At 42.1% G+C, this 23,737-nt stretch overlaps 2 protein-coding genes across 2 annotated transcripts; one reads left to right on the plus strand and one right to left on the minus strand.

The window, feature by feature from the left end:
- On the plus strand, positions 6,771–9,712 carry LOC110431167. Its single transcript, XM_021449884.1, has 2 exons — positions 6,771–7,392; positions 9,397–9,712. The coding sequence occupies exons 1-2, from the start codon at positions 6,854–6,856 to the stop codon at positions 9,710–9,712; spliced, it is 855 nt and encodes a 284-aa protein (XP_021305559.1). The 5' UTR covers positions 6,771–6,853.
- Positions 11,989–23,737, minus strand: LOC8076726 (cell division cycle and apoptosis regulator protein 1). The gene is made up of 23 exons (XM_002438535.2): positions 23,510–23,737; positions 23,238–23,380; positions 22,996–23,127; positions 20,962–21,258; positions 20,856–20,876; positions 20,710–20,771; positions 19,716–20,465; positions 19,569–19,614; positions 19,048–19,140; positions 18,891–18,946; positions 18,677–18,773; positions 17,950–18,164; positions 17,818–17,881; positions 16,618–16,791; positions 16,483–16,513; positions 15,468–16,390; positions 15,317–15,391; positions 15,077–15,151; positions 13,844–14,302; positions 13,268–13,510; positions 13,123–13,164; positions 12,971–13,033; positions 11,989–12,366 (listed from the first exon to the last, which is right to left on the minus strand). The coding sequence occupies exons 2-23, from the start codon at positions 23,310–23,312 to the stop codon at positions 12,277–12,279; spliced, it is 4,083 nt and encodes a 1,360-aa protein (XP_002438580.2). The 5' UTR covers positions 23,313–23,380; positions 23,510–23,737; the 3' UTR covers positions 11,989–12,276.

A 23,737-nucleotide genomic window follows, 5' to 3' on the forward strand; every position in this document is an offset into this window, starting at 1 on the left:
CATCTGGTGCGTTGTTTTGATGTCAGTTTCATCTAAGGGCTGCATGAGGGTGTCACATGGATTGTGGTCTTTCCAACATGTGAAAAAATATTTCCAACACGTGAAACTACTCCACCGACTTGGGGAGCTGCCTCTAGGAGCAAGAAGGAGCCGTAGGATCGAAAGGCGGCTGCATCGAGTGGCGCCCGCCACTTCCCGTGCGGCGCCCACCACCTCAGAGTGGCGCCCGCCACTCCACAATGGCACCCACCAACCTTTCCTAGCACCCTCCACTCCATTCATCTTCCATGGCGCCCCCATCACCTCCAGCCTATTTAACCCCCCTCGGGTCACTTTGGAGGCAGGTAGGCTCATGTAGTTAGTCTACTAGAATTAGTGAGTAGCTAGCTAGTTGCCTCCCTTGGAAGAGGAGTTAGAGAGAAGAGGAGAAGTCAGGAGAGGAGCTGGGCTTCTCAACGACCTCTGCTTCCCTCTACTCTACGCTTCTTCTTTGGTAATCCTATAAACCTTTATTATCTCTAAGTACTTATTTATTCCTATTTGTGTGCTTGTTTCATTGCTTGGTTAGAGTGCCCTAGTTCTAGGATCCAAATTAGAGTTGTAAGTGCATAGATTAAGCATGGTACTTAGGCTATAGCTTACCCTTGAATACGGCTAGGCCTCCGGATAGCTATGGTAGCGGCAGGTGGTGAAAGCCCTGTTTGCCTATGTATTCCACCACATTGGGCCTAGTTTTTAAAACATAGAGCTCATTGTGCATCGTGCCTAATCAATCCTCTTGGGTGAGTTTAGGACGCGTACACTCATAGTGCATAAGTCAGGAATATATAATTCCTTAGGGCAGTGACGGTAGTGGATCAACCCTAGTAGTTAGCCTCTATACCTCTATCCCCATAGTCATCCTTCTCTCTAACCTTTAGATCACTTCATGTTCCTCGTGGATTCGATAACCCTAGGAATACTCATTTGGTGAAAAGCTACAACTGATAGTTGTGCACTTGCGGTTAATTCTATGTGCCACCCGACGTGTCAACAAGCTTTTCTGGCACCGTTACTAGGGAACAATAGCTGATTTCTGAAGACTAGAATTAGGATTTCTATTCCTCTCTGTATGGAGAATTTATCTATGTTCCACTTCACAGCTCCTAGGAGTTCGCGATTAGAACCACCTTTATCATCCCAGCCTATAGTGGTCGATAGTTACGAGTTACATGCGAGCTTTATCAATAAAGCTTAGGAGTGTACCTTCTTAGGAAATGCAAAGGAAAATTTGTATTCATATTTATGAGATTTCAAGCAAGTGTGTTCATGATTGAATATTTCAGGCATGTCACATGAAACCCTTAAGTGGAAACTATTTCCATTCTCTTTGACGGGAATAGCCAAGCTGTGGTATACTCGAACTGTAGAGAGTGTAAATGGAGATTGGGAAGTCCTTTCCATGTTTTGTTTAAACTTCTTCCCTATCTCCTGAGTAACGCATCTTAGAGTATAAGCCCTAACCTTCAAGCATAAAGAGGAGGAGTCTCTTAGTGGTGCTTTGGCTTGTTTGATAGACCTTTCTATATCCAGCCCTGACCTTTCTATACCCAATCCCATGTTGTTGCAACATTTCTATTGTGGTCTTAGTAAGGAATCTGCCCAATTCCTTGACATTGCTTCTGGAGGAGCCTTCTTACATTTTCTAGTAGTGAAGGGAGAGCTATCCTTGATAGGATCTTAGAAAACTATCCCTACACTGATGTCCATGGCGACTCCCATGAAGAAAAGGTCATTCCATCCCCCAAGCAAGAAAAAGTTTTGACATCTAAATATTTTTCAATTCCATCTAACCCTTTAGATGTCATCCCAAATCCTGAGCTATTCATAGGTACACCAAAGGAAGAAGAAATTCATCCTTTGGAAATAACCTACCAATATTGCTTGAATGATTAGTTGATCTAGTGGTATGTATATGAGTTTGTTCATGAGCTAGTGAACCCAAGTACTTGATCTATTTTGGATTGTTAACAAGTGACAAGTACAACATTGGCAAGATAACCCTTAATGTGAGGTGTGAAAAAGCTTGTCTTTGGTTCAAACCGGACTTGGAAGCTTAGGCAAATCAACATAGTTCAAGTCTACAATTAGAAGCTCATAGTGATTAGAGTACAAGAATAAGATAACAATGCAAGTGGATATCTAGAATTAAATGTTTCTTCAATTGGTATCCAACAAATGGTACTCATGATAATGATAGCAAATGTTCAAGATAGCAAACAAGTGAATCCATACTAGAAGACCTTAATTAGTAGAAGAATCCCATATGGTATCGGTCAAGATATTTCAAATGATATCACATTATACATATGGTATCTATCATACAAGAAGGTGGTTCCACAAGTGATCCTCAACTTTAAGTGATCATCAAGCAAAGAAAGTTCCCTCACCAACATGATTGATAAGTGAATGACCCATGCTATAACATAGGGGGAGGTGCCCCACCAAAAGGTATCAAGGTCAAAGATCCTATGTGGTATCTCAAGAGCAATACAAGTAGTGTCATTCCAACACATATGGTTATGTCCATCAAAAATGCAAGATTCAAGTCTCAACCATCTACCCCATATGTGATCCTTTGTCACAATGAGATGCACACTTTTTCAAATTGGTATCAAGTGATTTAATTGGTATCACATACCTTTTATGGAAATTGATGACAAAGAGGGAGAAATTGGAACAAAGATATGATCATGGGGGATGTTAGACAACAAAAGATGGAAAGTTGGTTTGAACATGGACATGGACCAAGAGGGGGACCAAGAGGGAGCAACATTGAAGAAAAAGATGGATCAAAATTCTTGAACATGAGAAGCGCACAAGTAGGGGGAGCAAGCTCATGAACATTGATTGTTTGCATTTGATTTATGCATATTCATGTGCTTGCTTGCATTGCATAAGTTTTTAAATACAATATGCATGCTTGTGTGGTGTATGCTAGTTATAGAACTTGATTGATGATATGATAGCTAGCTTACATAGGTTGGTAGCTAGACTTGTGTTTTTCAAGTAAGAACTAGACCCTTGCTTATAATGTTGATCTCACAGGGTTTCTAGTGTTTTTTTGTCTAGCTACTCATGGTGCTAAGGATGGTGTACATTGAATGCTTCAAATGATATCAAATTTGGTATCGAGCTACAAAGGTTTATTCTATACACCATAGCACTTAGTAGGGTTTTATGGTGCTTATACAAATCTTGACATAGAGCTTAAATGTTGGATAAGTAGCATAAAATCCAAACTAAGTTAGCAATTTACACTTGTGTGAAGTGCTAGCTTGAAAAAGCTTAATTTCCATATCTTTGTAGAGTTGTCATCAATTACCAAAAAGGGGGAGATTGAAAGGTCCTTGTTTGGTTTTGGTAATTGAGTGACAACTTAGGTGGACTAATAGTGTTTATGTCAGATACACAGGAGATTAGTCCATAGGTAATTATGTGATGATGGAGGAGCTCATTGCATATGAGACATGACATAGAGTCATGTGACCAAGGTGGAGAAGATCAAGATGAGGCTTGGCTCGATGGACTGGTTGCAAGAGTGAAGGGCAAGTCGGAGGCTTTGAAGCAAGGGACCACGTGTGACGGTGAAGCTTGAGCAAGACTTGGCGCCGATGGACCGAGGCAATGGTGAAGAGAAAGTGAGGTCAAGATCGATGAACCAATACGGTCACGTGATGATATGAAGTGGATCATATCATTTGGTGATTGGTTGATGCATGTGTTGCATCAACCTCGGAGGAGATGGAGTGGAATGTGCAAGGCAAAGGTATAACCTAGGGCATTTCCATTTCACCGGTCATAGGTGTGTAGAGAAGATTATGACCAGATTTAGGATAGATGGCCATACTATCAAGAGGGGCAAACTTGTTTACATATCGGTCATCTAGTGCCACTTGAGTGATCTAACTTTGCATACGTGTTAGGATCGAGTGGCGTGGCAAGTTGAGAGGCTAACTCCCTTGGGAAAATGTTTGTGAAAATGCTAACACACATGCACAAGTGTTGTGACACTTTGGTGTTGGCACATGGAAGCAAGGCAAGAAGTTGAAGATCGTTTCGGTGAAAATCAGCTTTCTGTGAAGCACCAGATGCAGGAATAGTACACCCTGAGCGTCCAGTGTAGCGCGTCCGGTGAGACCGGACGCGTCTGTTGTGTGTGTGTCTGGTGTTCACTCAGTTTGAAGAGCTCTCTGCGCATGCGTCCGGTATAGACCGGACGCATCGGTGCTACACCGGACGCATCCGATGATGTGCGTCCGGTGTTGCTGTCACTTTGCACAGCTCTCTGCGCACGCATCCGGTATGGACCGGACACGTCCAGTGTGACCAAGTTGTGAGTCCGGTGCTATGGTATCAGGAGGACACACGTTGGCGGCAACGGTCATTTTTCAAACGGTCGAGAGCACCGGACGCTGACCTGGCAGATACCGATGCGTCCGGTGTGAACTAGGACGCGTCCGGTGTGCACGACTTTTGCCCAGTGAAAGGGCAACGGCTAGTTTAGCCCTTGGGGCTATAAATAGAAGTGGTGGTCGGCCTTGGCTAGTGTTGAGCACCCTTGGGACTTAGTGTCCATGCTTGGGGAGTGCTAGTGAAGCCTCTAGCTCACATATGCTTGATAGTGATCATACGATTGTGTGAGTGAGCGATTCTAGTGTGTTGCATTGAGAGATTGCATCGAGTGGCACTAGGTGTTCATGTTGCAAGCCGGTGGTGCTTGTTACTCTTGGAGGTTGCCACCTCCTAGAAGGCTTGGTGGCTTGTGACTCCGTTGAAGCACGCAAGGAGATTGTGTGGTGCTCCAGATAAGAGATTGTGTGGGGTACGGTGCTCACCCCGCGGGGATCGTGAAGAGCAACTCTATCAGATCGTGTGTGTCATTGAGTTATCTCACTTGTGGGTAGGTTCTTGCGGTGTCCTAGTGGGGACAAGGTTCGTGTAACACCTCTTAGCCGCCGAACCACCAAGTGTTGGTCGACACAATGAGAACGTAGCTTGGTGGCAACCAAGTGAACCTCGGGAGAAAATCATCGTGTCAACTTTGTTCTTCCCGTTAGTTTGCAAGTCCCTAACACAAGCTTGTATTTACATTCATATATTTGTGCTTGTGTAGTTGCTCTTGTAATTAGTTAGCTTGTGTAGCTTGCTAGTTACCTTCTTGCTTGTGTAGCTAGAAGTAGTCCTCTTGCGTGGCTAATTTGGTTTGTGTAACCATGTTAGTCAAATTGCTTAGTTTGTGTAGCTAAGTAATTTGCGCTCTCTAATTTGGCATTGGTTGCCTTGTTATTGAGCATTGCTAGTGAGCTTAGGAGCTTTGTGCTTTTGCTTACTAGTTGTGTAGGAGCTCCTCGGTTTGTAAAGTACTAGTGGCATAGGTTTGTGTGACCTTGCACCTAGAATTGGTTAGACAAGCTCTTGCTAAGGTAGCACCTTGTTTGTTTGTTTAGGATCTTTTAAAGGTGCTAGAGAACTTAGATAGAGTGGTGTAGTCTTGGCTAGACCAATAGTTTTAATTCCGCACTTGTTTCGGTTAGCCGGAGTGTTAAAGTTTTAGAAAGGACTATTCACCCCCCTCTAGTCCGCCATCTCAACCCTTCAACCACCTATACACTAGCTAACATGTTTTGGTCTTCTACATTTATTTGTTGCTTTTTTAGTATATGAATCTACGCTAGCACATTGGTTTCCAATTAATGGCTAGCTATCTATGGCTACAGCAGAGGTGCAAAGCGCTGCGCGTCAGACAGCTCACCGGCACTATGGTTCTAGGTTGCCCATGTAGTAGACAAGCAAAATGGTTGAAAAAGAGCACAATGTGCACTAATTCTGTAGTGGTGTCATAGGTGCTATTATCACGCATGGCCTAAACCAGCGGTGACACTCACCATATCACTGACGGTTGATGATCCAATCTAGTTGTGATAGTCATGAATATCACTATCGGTTTATTATCTGACCTAACAGTGTTGTGCCTATTATCACTACTAGATTGCCTACCTAGCAGCGATAGACTACCCTATCACCGCTGATTAATCTCTGCTGACACGGATTCTAGAAATAATGGGGGCTTCCAACCCAAGAATGATTATCAGATCTAGTGTAGTGTTTGCTGCCTTTTTCATCTATGAACCTATAGCCAGCACATTGGATTCTAATTACTTACAGCTCATAAGCACCACCTGTACACTAGCTAACATGTTTTGGTCTTCTACATTTATTTGTTGCCTTTTTAAGTATATGAATCTATGCTAGCACATTGGTTTCCAATTAATGGCTAGCTATTCGTGGCTACAGCAGAGGCGCAAAGCACTATGCGTCAGACAGCTCATCGGCACTATGGGTCTAGGTTGTCCATGTAGTAGACAAGCAAAATGGTTGAAAAAAGAGCATAATGCACACCCCTCCCTCATGGGCTCCACCCCTACCTGGTTCACATGCACGAAAGGAAGGTTTGCCCTACAACACCATGCACATGGAAAACCACTAACATCACTACAGCTAGTACAACAACAATAGCAGACCTCTTTGGTTTTCCGCTTTCCATTTCTCACAGGCTCACACTTCTCTGGCTGCCCTGCCCAAATAAATCTGATTTCCAAGCCGTATCACCAACCATACCGGCCGTAGCCACCAACCTTCCATTTTGAACCTCCGATCTAACCAGGCGCGTGAGTCATAAATAGTTGCCCCCATTCCTCATTCCATAGTATAGCTAGTACTCACCGGTGCCACCTCCATCTCTAAAGGTTTGCTAGGTTCTAGTCCTTGCTGCCATCTTGTCGTGTCGATCCCCTCAAGACCTAAGCGAAGCATGGCCTCTGGTTCTGAATCCCATGGTTGCGGATCCCATGACCAAGGTAGCTATCGAGCCTGCACCGAAGCTCCACCGGCAGACAACACTATCATCACTCCCCAGCTCAACCCTGAGTTTGAGGCTATGACAGCCATGGAACTCACCGCCCACCTGAATCACTCTCGTCGCACATCTGACTTTGCCGACGCGGCACTTGTCTTCGCCGCACGCGAACGCAGGCTCAATGAGGCTGAGGCCCTTATCCACATGAGCAACGAGCACGTGGACAAGCTAAAGGGCGAGATCAAGGCACATGAGTATAGCGCCCTTATGGCGAAGGCTCAGATCCACCGGGCTGCCAAGATGGAGATGGGACTACGGGCCGAGATCCATACACTGCAACTCAAGGCCACCGACGTCGAGGCACGTGGACGGCATGCCTCTGGCATCAGTGGGTGTAGGCTCACACAGCCAACTAGTCATGGTCTTAGCAGCATCAAGATGTCATATGGGAAAGAAGTGGATCATGAGGTTTCAAAAGACGTCCTCGGAGCAAGGTACCAAATGTCCTGCTATTATTTGTACTCAGGTTGAATTTTGTTGTTTTAGCCTGCTATAGCTTATATACCATGGAGGCCGATATGCCATGGTCAGTCAAGCGCGTCGCGTCACCCTGCCTACCCTAGTACCCCACCCACGCCTCCTCCCCTGCCACCCCAACCAGATGCTGCCTCACCACCGTCCACGCTGCCCACCTCCTGCGCCCCTCGACCCTACCCTTGACTAACCATAGGGCGGCGTGCTGGCATCGTCCTTATCCTTTGTCCCTTGATCCTGCCCACCCAAATCCTAGGGAAGGGCACCGCTGAGCTCTGCCACAATGCCCTCACAGCTACCCCTGCCCAACCAGAGCTCTGCCACAATGCCCTCACAGCTACCCCTGCCCAACCTGTAACGTCCCGCCTCCACGAGGTCGGGTCCGCTTACATCTGGCAGCTTTTTTAGGATATAGTCCGTCCCCACAGACCAACACTAGTCTTTTCTGCACACTTTGTCCTCACTCGCGCGCACCCAGGAACTACTTCCCGGTCGCACTTTGTCCTCACTCGCGCGCACCCAGGAACTACTTCCCGGTCGGTCACCCATCCCTAAATTTCTCCAGGCCAAGCACGCTTAACTTTAGAGTTCTTTAGAGATGTGCTTCCGGAAAAGAAGTTGCAACTTGTTGGTATGAGTCTCCTATTAATCCTATTAAGCCCTGGGCCAGGTGTTACATCCTCACCCCCTTAAGAGATCGACGTCCTCGTCGATCAACCCCAAGCCAGGAACGTCTCCTCTTGGCCACGTCCGTGCATCCAGTGCCAGCGCATATGCCATGCTGTGCGACCACTCCGGGTCCACACCAGCCATGGACACCATGCCTGCACAACTGCGACACACGCGCCCGTGAAACCGCGAGAGTCGGCTCTGATACCATTCTGTAACGTCCCGCCTCCACGAGGTCGGGTCCACTTACATCTGGCAGCTTTTTTAGGATATAGTCAGTCCCCACAGACCAACACTAGTCTTTTCTACACACTTTGTCCTCACTCGCGCGCACCCAGGAACTACTTCTACACACTTTGTCCTCACTCGCGCGCACCCAGGAACTACTTCCCGGTCGGTCACCCATCCCTAAATTTCTCCAGGCCAAGCACGCTTAACTTTAGAGTTCTTTAGAGATGTGCTTCCGGAAAAGAAGTTGCAACTTGTTGGTATGAGTCTCCTATTAATCCTATTAAGCCCTGGGCCAGGTGTTACACAACCGTCTTCGCCCACCGCCTCAGTGGGCGGCGCCCCTATCATTGTGTCGCCCACCTACTGTCGTGTCGTGGCCGCCGCCCCCAAAACCCCCAAATAAAAGTGATATCACTTTGACATCATTTCATTATCACTATTGCTATGTTAAATGTTATTTTAAATTTCCATTTCTTTTGTCCCCTTTAAAATTAACTATAGATAATATACTTCATCCTTTAGTTTTTCTATATATTTATCCCCTCTTGTGTGCCTTTGTTTTTATCTTTTCACTTTTTTATCCCCTCTAAATATTATAGGTATAAATAATATGTTTCATCCTTTATTTTGCATTTTTTGCATCCCATCTTGTTGTGTCCTGTGAGATACACCATGAAATGGAATGAAAATCGATAACTATGTAGAGTATTGTGTCCCCTTTACAAAGTATGCACTCCAACATTAGTTGTGTATCATGGAGATTAGCCAGATCAGTGATTAGAGATTGGTTTGTGGTTCGCCCAACATTAGTATTAGAAAATTGTTATATTTCAAATTATTTTATATTTCATTTGAACTTCTATATCGTAATTTGTCAGAGTTTTTAGCTTAATCTTTGAATTTTAGGCTTATGATTTATTACTGCATGTGGTTTTACCGAAATAGAATATTGTGTACCAAATTAAAAACAGTTTTCCCGAATTGCACAAGAAAAAAATTTTGTATGACATATCCTATGCTCGAATCCTAGGTCTGTCACTAACTATTTGTTACACTGTCTTAAGAGTCATAGCGAGCCACAAGGTTCCAAAAGAGGATGCACAGGGAGAAGAGGTGGCAGCAAGTCATCATAGTCGTTCCCAAGGAGAACAACCTGTAAGAGCCTCCAAAAAGGCTGGCAGGCAGGACGGGGTGTCCATCTACACATCGGTTTTTGTCGCCCTCAAGGAGAAACAGGAGCGTCTCCTAAAAATGGAGAAGGAGAAAGCCCTTGCTAGGGAAGCTGCTGCCACATCCAAGCAGCTGGAATGCAGGTGCTGGTGGTCGGATGCACCATATGATGTGAAGGAGGATTCTAATGACGGACTGAATGATTCTTAGTGGTATGATGCATTATATTGTTTTTCCTATTATTATTTCAAAGCAAGGACATATTAGCTAGCAAATCATTTGCATTAGCACTGTTTTCTTTCTCCTATGTTAGGACTATTACTACATATTTTTTATTTTTTGAAAATTATATATATATAGGATAATTATATATATACATATATATAAAGGAATTATATATATATATATATATTAAAAGTAAAGTAAGGACTTAGTTCAACATAGATATTTTATCTTTTTTCTAGAAATACATATATGTTAATGCTCTGAGGCAAGAGGTCCGACGTCATTAGAAGTAATGCAGTATGGCATTGCCTACGTACCCAACGCGGCTATCAAATCACAGGCACCTACTCAACACAAATATTTAATTTTTAAGACTCAGTTTAAATTATGAACTTCCAATTTGAAAAGCTGGAACCCTTTGTCAAATAAACTGTAACCAGATATATTATCCTAAGCGATGTTCTTATCTACAGCTGTTTATTTTCTACAGTAAAATGAATTATTTGGCATATCATATTGTTCTCACTTTATGTGTTGTTCACATACAGGTAACGGGCTACAAGAATGGAGAAGAGAACCAGGGACCTGTTGGACTTGCTATGATAATCTTTTGGTGTGTCCATTGGTATACTGCTACTGTAACCGTGTAACAGCAAGCCTGCTACTGACTTGCTGTTGTTTATTTTCTCGGTCTAGTTGTTGCTCATTTTATTTTTCTCCATTCTAGAAAATTGTGGATGAATTGGAACCGTTCAATGGATGATGTTGTAAGATGTGTATGAGTTTGACGGTATCATGGTCATGGACTCATGGTCGTGATGGCTGCACAAAAACTCTAGTTCGTTAGTGGATCAATAAATGGATTATATTCACCATCGTTAAATTTATATGCATATTGTTTATTTCATTCTATAAATATGCAAGTGATGTATCATGGTCATGTACAGTATTTTGTGCTTTAGCTCGTGAGCAGAATGAGCTAACTCGAACTGGCTAGTGAGCTGAGCTAGTCTGCTGACTCGTTTTTAAAATGAGCCAATACATTAATGAGTGAGCCATGCTATAACAAGCCGAGCTAGCTCGATATATAGTCCTACCTGTTGATGGCCCAAATTGATCTTATATTTTAATCTTGCAGTTATTATAATCCTCTTAAATTAAATTTAGTATTTCATATATACATCTTAATAACTTTCTTCGTCCTGACATGGAATATACAATATTATGACTTCTAAAATATGTAAATAAAGCATTCTATATGGTGTCCATGCTTAAATTAGCGGAGTTTGTTAAAATGAAAGTATAATTTAAGAAGAAACTCCTTAATTGGGTATAATCCATAGGTACTGTCATGGGTTTGATCCTGTGGCGGTGATTAATGATCCGATCGATGAGGCAATATGTGTGAATTTAGTGATTTAGCACTCAAGACATAAAGGATCTGTCTTGGTTTGGGCATCTAAGCCTTACTTCTAGAGCCGATTTACTCAGCCTTATATACCAGTTGGCGAATGGAGTACATGAGGAGATCTAGTTTAGAGGTTCCCTTGACGCCTAAGGGTAATCTAGGGTTTTGTGTCCTAATCTTTTGGTCCATGATAGCGTCAAGTGTCGTAACTCATTGTTGGTCGTGGCCAAGCCAACAACATTGAACCGCTTCTGGTATCCGCGAGTGCATCATGGGAGCCTTTTGTCAGTGGACAAGGTGAGTTTCCACATTCTCTGTTCGTTTAGGTGATAAGTCATAGTAGAAAGAAGAAAAATTCTGCTAAATAACAGGCATATTCGGCTGTTAAGTCCAAACAAACAGGGCTTGATTTCCATTTCTTGCCGTGTAGTCATTCACCGAGAACTGAGGGGATTGTGGGCAAAGGAATGGGTATCTCCACTACGCAGTGTTCGATACAACTCCATGCGCCTAGGAACCCTAGGCGCCAAGACCTTCCTTTTTCCACTATCTGTGCTACACACCCGTTCATCACATCCCTTCATCATCATGTATAAAGATGTAACAGACATCAATCAGTTAAGCAACTGATTGATTCTGGCATTACTCTAAACAGTTTTCATCCAGTGACATTGCTTGGCACTCTGCTTTTGGTACAGCCAAAGAATTACTGATGACGATTTGCACGTTTAAATAAAGCAAAATACCCAAACGGTTTCTCCAAGATGCCCCTGCCTCACATTGTATCAATGGGCAATGTCTACAACACATCGAACTCAGTTTCGTTAGATAAAAACGATAACACCAATAAGCATTAATACAAAGTAAGTTTTTTTTCTTTTTCGGGTGCCTTCATTTATGAAATGTGATAATCCTTGATGCTTACAGTAAGCCTCAGCGACTGAGTTCATTACTTGATAATCCCAGTAAAAAAAACAAGAATCGACATGCAGCTCCTTATAACATAATGGTACAAACAGGTGACCAGAAAAATGGTATTGAACCCAGTTATAAGTAAAGAAAATAGTTTATCATAACTGACTTCTCAGCGGTCATAGCATAGTTAACTTCAAGGAGCTGACACGGGCCAACCAGTGCCAAATTACAGGTCAACTATCTTCACAAGCTTTGGATAGATTATGCGATTGTCCCTTGCAGAATTGCTCTCAACAAGAGCAATTTGAACCAAGTCCTGCAGATGGCAAACAGAATGCCACTGTTACAGTCAATACAAACTGAGCATATGTTAAGCAACAAATAGAATCATCCTAAATGCTTGTCAAGAGGAATCTATGTCAACAGACTTGTAGCTTTCAACAACCCCCTGAAACTACTGTTTGGTTTGATTTACTCCCTCCCAACTATTTCAGTTGATCCAATTTACCCCTTAAGAAGATTTGTCTTTCTGTTTGTCGAAGTACAAGCTGAGTTCTAATTTCAAATATTGCAAGATGATAAATATCAAATTTATGCTAAGAATGACCAGTTTTTTCATCATGTTAAAATTTTGTATCACTAGTGTTAATTTATTATTACATTTCCTAACCTATCAAAACAGTGACAAAAAGTTTATGATGTATTTGTAACATAAATTATAATGTCCATCACCTCGCAAAATTTGAAATTAAAACTCAACTTGTGCATAGATAGTAAAACCAAACTAGCACATCTTCCTTAGTAATTTGAACAACTTAAATAGTTAGAGAGGCAGGGGATTTGTAAATCGATCGAAGCATCAGTTTAGGGGATATATCTAGACATAGGCAAAACTTAAGGGAGGGGGGGTAATAACTCACCTTCACGTCCCTGCTTGATAAAAACTTCCCCAAGTTGTGAAGAATACATTTTAAATCATCCACCTGCAGTTGTGAAATAATGATAGTCAGTGACCACACGGATTGAAATAGTGGGATTGATTTTGAAATAATAGGTCATGCTCGCATAATACCTTGAGATATCCTGCTCTATTTATGTCAAAGTACCTAAAGGCCTATAAGATCAAGGGAGAAAAGATCAAGACAACATTAACTGTCAGACCACAAACCAAACACACCCTTAATGTTTCCCATGCATCAGAGAAAAACAAACATTACCTGCAATAGGTCCTTGTCGACCACCTCATCTTTTGTTGGCTTAACCTCCTTACTGGCTACCTTTTCTCCACCTTCCACTGAATCTCCTTTCTCTGCCACGGACTGTTTTTCCTCTATTGAAGCAGCTCTTTCATGGATGTTAGTAATATTTTCTACTTCAGGCTGTGTTGTACTTTTGTTATTTCCACCATCTGCTGTCACTACTTCTTCTGGCTTAACCACTCGGTCTTTTGTGTCCTCAATCTGTGCCACAAGAAAATGAGGTGCCACGGACAGATTAGGCATGGTTAATTCTGCGGAACTAGCTTTGTGTATCTCTTACATAAAAATACTGAGATGATATTTTCTGTGAAACCACACAATATGACAATGCTACTTAGTAAAACTAAACTGTAAGATTGGTGAAAAGCAGTCTCAAGCACTATAGGAAGGACTAGAACGGCATGGTTAACTTCCATATGTCAAGGAAAAGAAACTTATAGTGGAATTTTAAGAAAACACAAGGTAATAAATGACAAGTCAGTTCAAATAAGAATAGCTGAATCAACTAGGTCAAAAAAAATGCTGGAAAAAAACCTGCTCTGCAATCTGTTCTTCAGCATGAGCATCATCCATGTCCTCATCATCTTCATATATTTCTATTTCTTCAGGATCTTCCTCGTATTCAGGATCTTCCTCCTCCATATTTGCATCAGCTGCAGGTTTATCAAGAACAGCTTCTGAATGATCAGTGCTCATATTTTCATTGCCCTCTTTTGCTGGTTCACCATGGTTAGCAATTGGATGATCGGTGCCAAGTTTTATCTGACCCTCTTTTGACAGTTCAGCATGGACATTTGCTGATTGATCTGTGCTCATCTTTTCTTCACCCTCTTTTGTCATTTTAACACTGCCTCCTGGATTATCAACACTTCCAGTTATAGTCTCATTAGTCTTTGATCGCTTCTCGGAGGAATTATTCTCCTCTTTCTTTAGATCTTCCTCTCTTTGGCGTTTACGTTGATTCCTCTTCACAACATAACGTCTATACAGTTTCTGCAAAGGAAAAAGAATGTGCGGAAACATATCAATGTGCCAAAAGGCCCAAAACATACTGTGGATGAGCAGGGGGGGGGGGTCCCTATTTTCATGGTAGGATGAGCCTAATTCTATCATATGACAGCCTCTAACAGTGAACCTACATTAAAAAAACTTAAGGACTACCACACAAAAAGAAAAATGCACCATCACCAAACGCCAAATCAAGGTTGCAGATGAAAAATAGTGACAAAACCAGTGTACCCAGAGTCTTGGGTCCTAAAAACCTTCACCATATTAGACACACCACACCCAATTCAAAATGCAAGAGATATTTATTAAGTCCAAAATGTTTGCAGACATATATACTCATGCCAGTGTCCAAGTAACAGTAAGTGACGCAGTGAAATAGTTTTAAGAGTTGCTGTCTTGAAAAAGAGCAGCTTCAGTCTCACTGGTAGTGGCAAAGCACACAATAGTTAACTCATGAACAAAGAATCAGAGAGCAGCCACTGAATTATCAAATACAAGTGAGCAGCTGATCATTCAGAAACAAAGCATAGAACCATTAGGTTTAAAAGGAATGCATGAAGAGGCTGAAGGGGACCGCAGAACTGATTAATATAATGATATAATAAACTACCATGAGCCATTCATTACAATATTTCGCACCAGGGCATCTTGAATTACACAACAGTAATTAAGTCTCTGAGACATGTCACTAGAATAATTACAAGAGGAGAGAATTATTTGAAGCTTAGCTAAATCATTTGCAAAGCACAAAGAATGTACCTCAAGAAAAGACAGGATAACACAACCCATTCTGTGTTGAAGCATTTCACCAAATGACTCAGCAAACAAAGAAAGCTGAAAAAGGAATAGAAGAACAGATCAGTGTACATTTACGTGAGCTCTCAAACAAAACAGATTTCATTGCTGCGACATGCTCAATTGCACCAACTATGTCGAAGCAAAAGATATAGTGGTAGTCTCTTTTGATATACTAACAAAAAGTAATTAAAGAACGCAGACCTCAAATACTGACTCCTCTATATCCTTGGCAGTATAGTCTAGGAGGCCATCCAACGAAAGGGATGTTGAACGGAGCTGCAAAACAGAATTCCTTAGATACGATATCATGGACAATTCATTAAGGTTAAGTATTGTAGCATGTTACCCATACTTTAGATTCTTTATTCCTTTTTGCCTGAAGAATGAATCCTGGATATTTTGGAGGTTCATCAGACCTCTTCTTTTCTTTTGTGTCATTGAGTGGCTTTTGCTTTGGATCCATCTTGAGGTCTCTATTCTTCTTCTCTTTATCGTCCTTTGTTTTATCCTTCTTTCCATCCTTTTTTGTATCTTTTTGTTCCATAGCTTCCTTGTGATTGCCCTTATCCTCATTTGAACTGCGATCATTCAATGGGTGTTCGTTTTCCTCTGGCTTCTCTTCTTTCTTCTGATTTGAGATATCTTCTCCAGATGGAATTTTTGACCCTTCTTGCAGCTTAGTCTGAGGACTTCCAACATCGGTTGAGCTCTCAACATTTTTATCTGGCTGAACAGTTTCTTGCTTACTAGTTTCAGCAGGTGTAGCAGGGGCAGTCAACTGAGAACCTGAACCAGAAACTTTCCTTTTAACAATCCTTCGAATTATTTTCTTTTTTCCAGTTTTCTTTGCTTCAGGCTGTTGACTTATGCCAGCTCCCTCTTGTTCTTTTCCACCATCCTCATTCTTTTGTTGACTCTGACCCCCTTCTGCAGTTTTGTTTGCAGATTCTGCTACAGCATTCTTGTCCTCAGAAGATTTATCAGCTGAAGGTCCAGTTGTTTTTTTCCGAACAACTTTCACAACCTTTTTTATTATTTTCTTTTTTGTGGGCTTTTTATCCCCAGCTACATGGTCAATAGAGGAGTCGCCCGTAGTTTTTCCTTCAACATCCCCACCCATCTTCTGAACAGGTTCCTCACCTTTAACCTTGCCCTCTACATCATCATCTTGTTGTTTCATATCAGCATCACCTTTCTCATTTTTCATATCACTGCAGCCAAGATCACCCTCTTTTAATTGATCAGCATCTAAATTTTTACCCTTGTTCAGCTCCCCTAAAATTGTTAACAAATGTATTCAGTTTTTCTCTAACAGGCAGACAGATAAAAAAAAAATCAGTGAGATGCAACATGGAAATCTTACAAACCTTGCATCTGCTCTTTTGAATCACCAGGGCTCTAAAACAAGCAACAAGGATTGGAAAAAAAACTTTAGTGAGAACTCCAGAGAAAATAAAAAATGTTATTCACCAAATCAAAAGGCCATGATAGAACAAAGTAACCTTTTCCTTTATAACAGTGAGCTGATCCCTTTCTGCCTTTGATTTTTTGTACAGAATCCAGTTATTCTTCCATACATCCACTGAAGGCAGGCAATCTGACAAGTTTGGCACAAACAGAACAGTAATTTCTTTGTGACTGAAGAGTCCATCTTTGCCTATTCGATTGTAATGTACCTGCACGTTTAATGATTCAGTTAATATTCCATCAGCATGCAGTGAGAAGTGGAGGGACTACCAGATACATACAAGTAATATACAGATGTACAATATCCCAACCAGTTGTAACCCGCAAGCTACTAATTGTAGTGAAGTATGGATAGTGTGCCTATGTTACAGCTAAACTCAGCAAAAACTCTCAAGAATTTGATATCAGGGATAGACAGAAGCAAAATTTCAAGAGAATAAGATTCCAAAAAAAGAACTTCAAGAGAATATTGAATAGATCAAAAAATGCAAATTGGCTCAAATGTTAAGGCATGATTTGACTCGGCATGGCTTTGTAAGTTGAATTTTGACTAAAGATCTCTCGTGGTATTAGTCCCCCCCAACTAGAAAATCATGATTATAAGTGCACAATGAAATAAAATTCGGGTGGTACCAATTTCCTATTACTAAATCTTTACATACACGTAATCTGATTGTTCATTAGAACTTATACAAAGTTTAAAACTTGATAGGCATCCACACCTCACAAATTTGACATAAAGTGTTGGTCACTGTATTGGCCAGTTTATTGTATTAGCGTTTTCTTAATCCTGAATATAATGCAGTGAGGAATAACATTTCATATACACGTGATCTGATTGTTGGTCAAAACTTACAAAGTTTAAAACTTGATATGCATCCACACTCACAAATTTGACATACGAAGTGTTGGTAGTCATATTGGCCAGTTTATTCTAGGGACCCTTGATTGTACTAGCGATAGATTTCTTAATCCTGAATATAATGCAGTGAGGAATAACATTTCATAAACATTCTTTTTGGTTAGACATTGTAATCGAACTTGCAACATTACAAAAGGCAGCAACATCATAAATAGGCTTTGTTTCACTTACTAAACAAAGGAACATACATTTCTTAAATTGAGATGGACAACAAAAAAGGGTAGCAGTGTCGGTACAAGATATTTTCCATGAGATAGTATCCAGTACATACAAAGTTTTTTTGAAGTGCTGAGAAATATATATTCACAAGTACCTCGACAAAACGGTTCCAGTGGATGCAACTAGATAGATCAACCTGAACCATTTCCTTAACGCATCTGTCCAAGTAGGATAATATCAGTACAACTGCAAGTTCGTCATCATACCTTGTTTGATAACAGCATACCTGATGGCAGTTCGAATCAAGCAAGAACAGTCAACTGATGGGTCACCACCATCTATTGCTGCATTCCAAGGGCCTCCGATTGCAAAAAGAGAACGATCCTTTTTTAATACAGCAAATTTTAAGATATTGTTCAAGTGCGCAACTCGTTCCTCGGTACTTCTCAATGAAGTTATGTCAGCAAAGGCACCTTTGCTCATGCCACTCATCAATAGTACCTGCACACCATCACACTTATAAGCACCACTGCAACAGGATAATAACTTGGAAATGATTTTCCATACTTAAAAGGTCATATAACAAAATTTTGTATTCCATCTGGTGGTTATCATCCGAAGTGAGATAAGCACAAGGAAGCATATCAATGCCCTTAAAAAGAATGGTATTTTAATGCCCTTGGGTAACTTAAGGCAGCACACAAAGTTATGCAATGATCTATTTGTATGCAACAACAAATTGTTCTCAATTTCTACAGACTTGAAACACGTACAGAAAAACCATAAAATACTGCTGCAGTTTTCAAATACTGTGGTCTTTAAAATACAACATCCAAACAGGCCTGAAACTATATGCCATATATTTCCTTCAGATTCACTTACACCATGTACACAGTATAATGAGTTACTCCAGATCAGCAATTTATCTACTGACCACAAGAGCTACAACTTGAAACATGTACAGGAAAAAAAGACTCCTAAATTGAAGCAAATACAAAACTGTAAATAGAGACCTTTGCATTCCAAATGGTGGCTGGAGATGTTTTCTCAGTAGCGACAATTGCTCCTTCATCAGCACCATCATCTGAATCAAGGACATCATGCTCCAAACTGTTTCACAGCAATTGTGACATGCAAATTGTACAGTTAATTGGAAACATGAGAACTCCAAGGAACACATGTATAACAGTTTTATGCATAGTAATGTGTTCCCAAAAAAAGGCATACCTCACTGGTGTATGCAGAGGAAGATTTAAGTTTTCTTTAGCCCAGTTCAAGACAATCTGTGCAACAGCAAATTATTATATAAACTAGAGTGACAGAGAATGGCAAAGGCCATGTGGAATATAGATCAGAAGCAAAAGGTCAATGGACTATGCCCAACCTTGGAAAATTCTGGAGTAATTGCGAGTCTGGGATACCGTTTTGTCACGGACAGATAATCCCTCTCATCATCCACGAAGCGAAATGGCAAAACCTGCAAATAACATCATAGTTAGCATTAAGTTCACAGCAGGATGCAAAATGAAACAACCCCATAACTGTGCATAGAAAAATGTCTTGGTGAAACATTAAATAGAAAGGGAAGAGAGAACAGGAAAAGGAAGACAATCACTCATGGCTGCTCAATCATACTCTTGTGCAATCAAAGATTAAGGTAAGGCGCGAACGCTCTTCAAATTTCGGTGGAGTCATGACTTGCCATATCACAAGAAAAAGATAGCAAAGATTCTGTACCAGGGAGAGAGAAGCCTAATAGAATGGCAAAAGGAAGAACAGATGAAGATGGAAGATGGACCAGAACCAAGGAACCTTAAGATCAGAATGCATCAAGGAGGCTAGTGAAGAACTAACAATTTCAACTGATTTCAGCAATAACACTGACAGACACAGGTTTCTATTTACCTTGCAAATATATTCTCTCTTTATTTCTTTAACAGGTGAACGATGCCTTCAGCACAACAAATGAAAATGTTAGTTTAAAAAGCTGCACGAAAGACGAAGCAGCAACCTATTTCATCCACAAAGCTGCAGAAGAAACATGGAATCCACCTATGCACAGCATCACGTCGAGGGGAAATTCGCCGCACAGGCTTCTCAGATCTAACAGAAGAAGAGCGCCGTCGATCACCAGGGCCTCTAGGTGAAGTCAGCTCCCGCCTTGGATCAGCTCCGTGCTTCCTATCCCGCTCTCTCTCCTTCTCCCGGCGCTCACGAAGGCGTTCTCTTTCACGCTCTCTTTCACGTTCGCGTTCCCTTTCTCTTTCGCGTTCTCTTAGTAGTCTTTCATGATCCCTTTCACGTTCTCTTTCTCTTTCACGGTCTCGAAAGTCCCGTAACTCGCGCTCCCGTTCGCGTTCACGTTCCCATTCAAGCTCCTTTTCTCGTTCCAGCATTAGGTCCCTTCTACGCTCTTCATCTCTTAGATCCAGTTCACGACGATAACCAATCCGATCAACTCTACGGTCATCAACCATTGAGACGCCTGGATGTACACGGGGTAAGATGCTATCTCGGTAATCAGGATCTGAAGATGGATGGAGGAGGCCTTTCCCTGAGGCATAATCACGTCCAGGAGGAAGACCTGCACCATAACCAGTGCTTGATGACCCTTGTCCATAAAGGCTGTCAATGTTTGTCCTTGGAGCTCCTTCCAACAATGAGGCTGCTTGCTGTCTTCCATACGGAGCAGTCCCAAGAATGGACATGTTGCGATTATCAGCTTCAACTCTTCCATATACACCAATTTCCTGGGATGCTTGATGGACTGGAGCAGACCTTCCTGCAAAGTAATCGGCTTGTCTGCCAGAAATGCATACTATACTCAGTGCATGCGCTATGTTCTATTGCAGTGATAAACACACAAATTATTGCTACTGATTAGTCTTCCAAGAAAATCAATGAGAAGTACCAAGACAACTAACGGAAACAAACACTACGGCGGAATTTGTTTAGCAAGCACATGGGGATGCACTGTTATAAACAATAATCAACAACATTCTAGAATCATTGCATATAACCTGACTGAGAGTCTGAGATAGTGTACCTCGTATCAGATCCAGGCTGCAGCTGACCTTTCAGGAGCTGCTGGTGGCGCATCGATGAACCCTAGAAAATTAACAGGATTCAATAGACAACATGTTAACAGAAAGAACAAAACAGCATTCTGTAAGTAGGGAAACAAAAATCTACCTGCTCCATATGATCATGAACCTGAGAAAAAACAGAAGGGTTACAACAGTGCACTGATTATTTAAAATCTAGAGAAAGGCAAAAAGAAAAACAGAGAGAGAGAAACCTGATGACCAGAAGCTATCTGATCGGTGTATCTCCTATCCAAATCACTGAGGCCGTCTCTCCTACCAAGATTGGCCGAGTGTTCACCATACATCCTTCTCTCTAGTGGATAATCAGTGCCATATTGGTCTAGCTTCTGTGCATAACCACGCACAGCCATATAATCATCATTTGGTCTTGCCAAGCCAGACCCCACAGGTGCAGATGAGAACTTGGATGACTCGGTGAGCGAAGTTGGACGAGTTGGCAAGCTAGGAAGACTTGAAGAAGCTGGACCTTTGCCACCAAGTCCACCAACCTGTTGAAAAGAATGAGGATGCTCAGTTGAGATACTTGGCAGCAAAATTGTGGGAACCACATGCAACTGCAACAGTACAAGTTTTGGTCAGGAGAAGTGAACTCTAACCAGAGGAAGTGACTGAAACAGCTGAAACATGTGATTGGCAGGAAGCGACATGAGGAAAAGGTCGCTTGAGTGACTAAAACAGGGGCTAAACAAAGCTCAAATAAAAGAAGTGTACATGAATGGTTGGCACAGAGGGCGTGTTTGGTTCCTGCCTGAGCCGCTGCCGCCGCAAGTGTGGCCATGCCATGAGTGCAGCAGACAAAACAGCCACCCGACTATTGGCGAGCTGGGGCGCGCGTTTTGAACTGCTGCGGCGGTAGCGTTTGGCTCCTGCGGCGTGGCTGCCTGCAGCATGGTTTGGAAACCATCCAAACACGGCCAAATTCCTTCATAGGCTCATAGCAGACACTATTCATGGTACGAATTTAGTATTATATGGTTCTAAATAGCCAGTTATATAGATGTAAAATGCAAAATGCAAAAAGCTTAGCAGTTTCTATAACTGGATGTAAAATGCTAGCTGGAGGTAATGACATATCTTAGCATGTTTTGTGCAAGGGAACCTAATAAATAGATTTTTTGTTAACCAACTTCTCTTTCTGCAAGTATTTCTTGTTCCAAAAAGTGTAGGATCATACACATTTTTTGCTTAAATTGTTGCACAAATTGTTCTAACATTATCGGTTAGTGGAAGTGATGGACAGTTGTTTTGCATAATCCAAACAGAAGATGACCTTTTCCACGTACTCCCTCCGTCTCAATATACAAGGCGCAACACCGCCACCCCCCCCCCTCCCCCAACACACATACACCCAACATACACGCAGACCAAAGAATGGAGTTAATCCAAACACCACGTCAATTAAGCAAAGCATTAAATGATGTGGCACCGGTGTATATAAAGTACTACCACTAATAGAGTGCAGGGGCAAGCCCAAATAGAGCTGAGCATTAAATTTTCACACGGGTACATGGGCACCAAAGGGAGTCAAAGGACGCCACGCCCTCTATTATGGGACTTCAAATAAAAACAGTTACGCCTTATATGTCGGAGTAACTTCCAAAAAAAGAAAAAATCACTAAGCCCTTTTTTTTGTTTCAATTTGAAACTTTAAACGGTCAGACGAGCATATATTAGGAATATATAACAAGCTTTTATAATTCAGATTAGCAAGAAGGATAGCTAAGCACACATAGAAATTCTGCCAGCAATACTTCACAAATATTTAATTGACTAGGCTGGAATCAGCAATTATATCCCAAATGTCCATTTTTGATCCATCAATTTTTTTATTAGTGCCAAAAAGAACGTAACTTTGTAACATTTTGACCTTATAACTACAAACAAAAGTATCAGACTAGCAGCTATCCTTCCGTTACAAACTATAAGATGCTTTTACTATGCATCTAGACACAGTGTATATCTAAGTGCATAGCAAAAAACTATGTATCTAAAAAAGATAAAACGCCTTATAATTTGGAACTGAGGGAGCAATAAACTTCAATAGTTTCCTTGAATCAAGGTTCCTCACAGGTACACGCAACACAAAAAAAAACTCACAAAAATCAAGCTACACGACACGTGCGCAAATCATATTAATGGTTGAGGATCAACGCTAACGGATAATAAATTGCGTGCTTGATTGCAGATTTCATCTAGAATAGAACAAAACAGTTATAGCTAACCACCTGTTGCGTGCCATACACTGACGCATAAGGCCCTCCATACTGTGCAGCAGCCCCTTGTCCTGCACGCGCACCAAACCGACCACCATCAGTGCCACCTGCCGCTGTCGGGGCTGCAAATCCAGTGCTACTAGGCTGAAAAAAGAGAGCATTCCAGCCAAAGCGGCGGGAACACAAATGATTATTCATAACTAATCTGCGTCCAGCAACAAAAGAAAGCAGCCAGATCCTTCACAGAGCCTTACGATTTGGCCGTACGGCTGCTGCCCGCCATAAGGCGGCTGCTGGCCGTAGTGATTGGGCCCTTTGGGAGGAAACATGGCGGTCGCAGGGGCTCCTGCAGGGGCACGAGACCCGGACGAAACAATCCACGCGCACGAACAAGCGCCTGCGAGGAAAGAAGGAAACCCTAGATGTTTTAGCTCCAAAGAGAAACGAGACTACAGCGAGTCCAACACAATACAGCCACCGTATCCGCAGATTCGATCCGCTGCCCGATGCATGGGCTAGGGTTTACCCGCGAGATGGAAGAGGAGGCCAGATGGCGTCGGATGGAAGTGAATCCCCCGTAGGCCACGGCTTCAGGACAGTGCCGGGTCCGCGGCCGGAGCCCGGAGGCAACGGTTAGCAGCGGAAGAGCGGCGAGCGTTGGCGGCGGGCGGCGGGCGGCGGAAGGGTTTCGGCGAGGGGTTCGGAGAGCGCGAGATAGGGGGGTGTAGCCTGTTGCGCCTGTACAACCAGGATG

The sequence above is a fragment of the Sorghum bicolor genome, chromosome 10 (assembly GCF_000003195.3).
Source record: "Sorghum bicolor cultivar BTx623 chromosome 10, Sorghum_bicolor_NCBIv3, whole genome shotgun sequence".
Classification (NCBI taxonomy): domain Eukaryota; kingdom Viridiplantae; phylum Streptophyta; class Magnoliopsida; order Poales; family Poaceae; genus Sorghum; species Sorghum bicolor.

Excerpts from the sequence above, each read along its gene's own strand:
- LOC110431167 (XM_021449884.1), top strand. The coding sequence starts at position 6,854 with ATGGCCTCTGGTTCTGAATCCCATGGTTGCGGATCCCATGACCAAGGT. Across the intron at positions 7,393-9,396 it reads AAAGACGTCCTCGGAGCAAG|AGTCATAGCGAGCCACAAGG; the intron begins GTACCAAATGTC and ends CACTGTCTTAAG.
- LOC8076726 (XM_002438535.2), bottom strand. The coding sequence starts at position 23,312 with ATGTTTCCTCCCAAAGGGCCCAATCACTACGGCCAGCAGCCGCCTTAT. Across the intron at positions 20,877-20,961 it reads AGATAGCTTCTGGTCATCAG|GTTCATGATCATATGGAGCA; the intron begins GTTTCTCTCTCT and ends GTTTTTTCTCAG. Across the intron at positions 20,772-20,855 it reads TTCATGATCATATGGAGCAG|GGTTCATCGATGCGCCACCA; the intron begins GTAGATTTTTGT and ends TTAATTTTCTAG.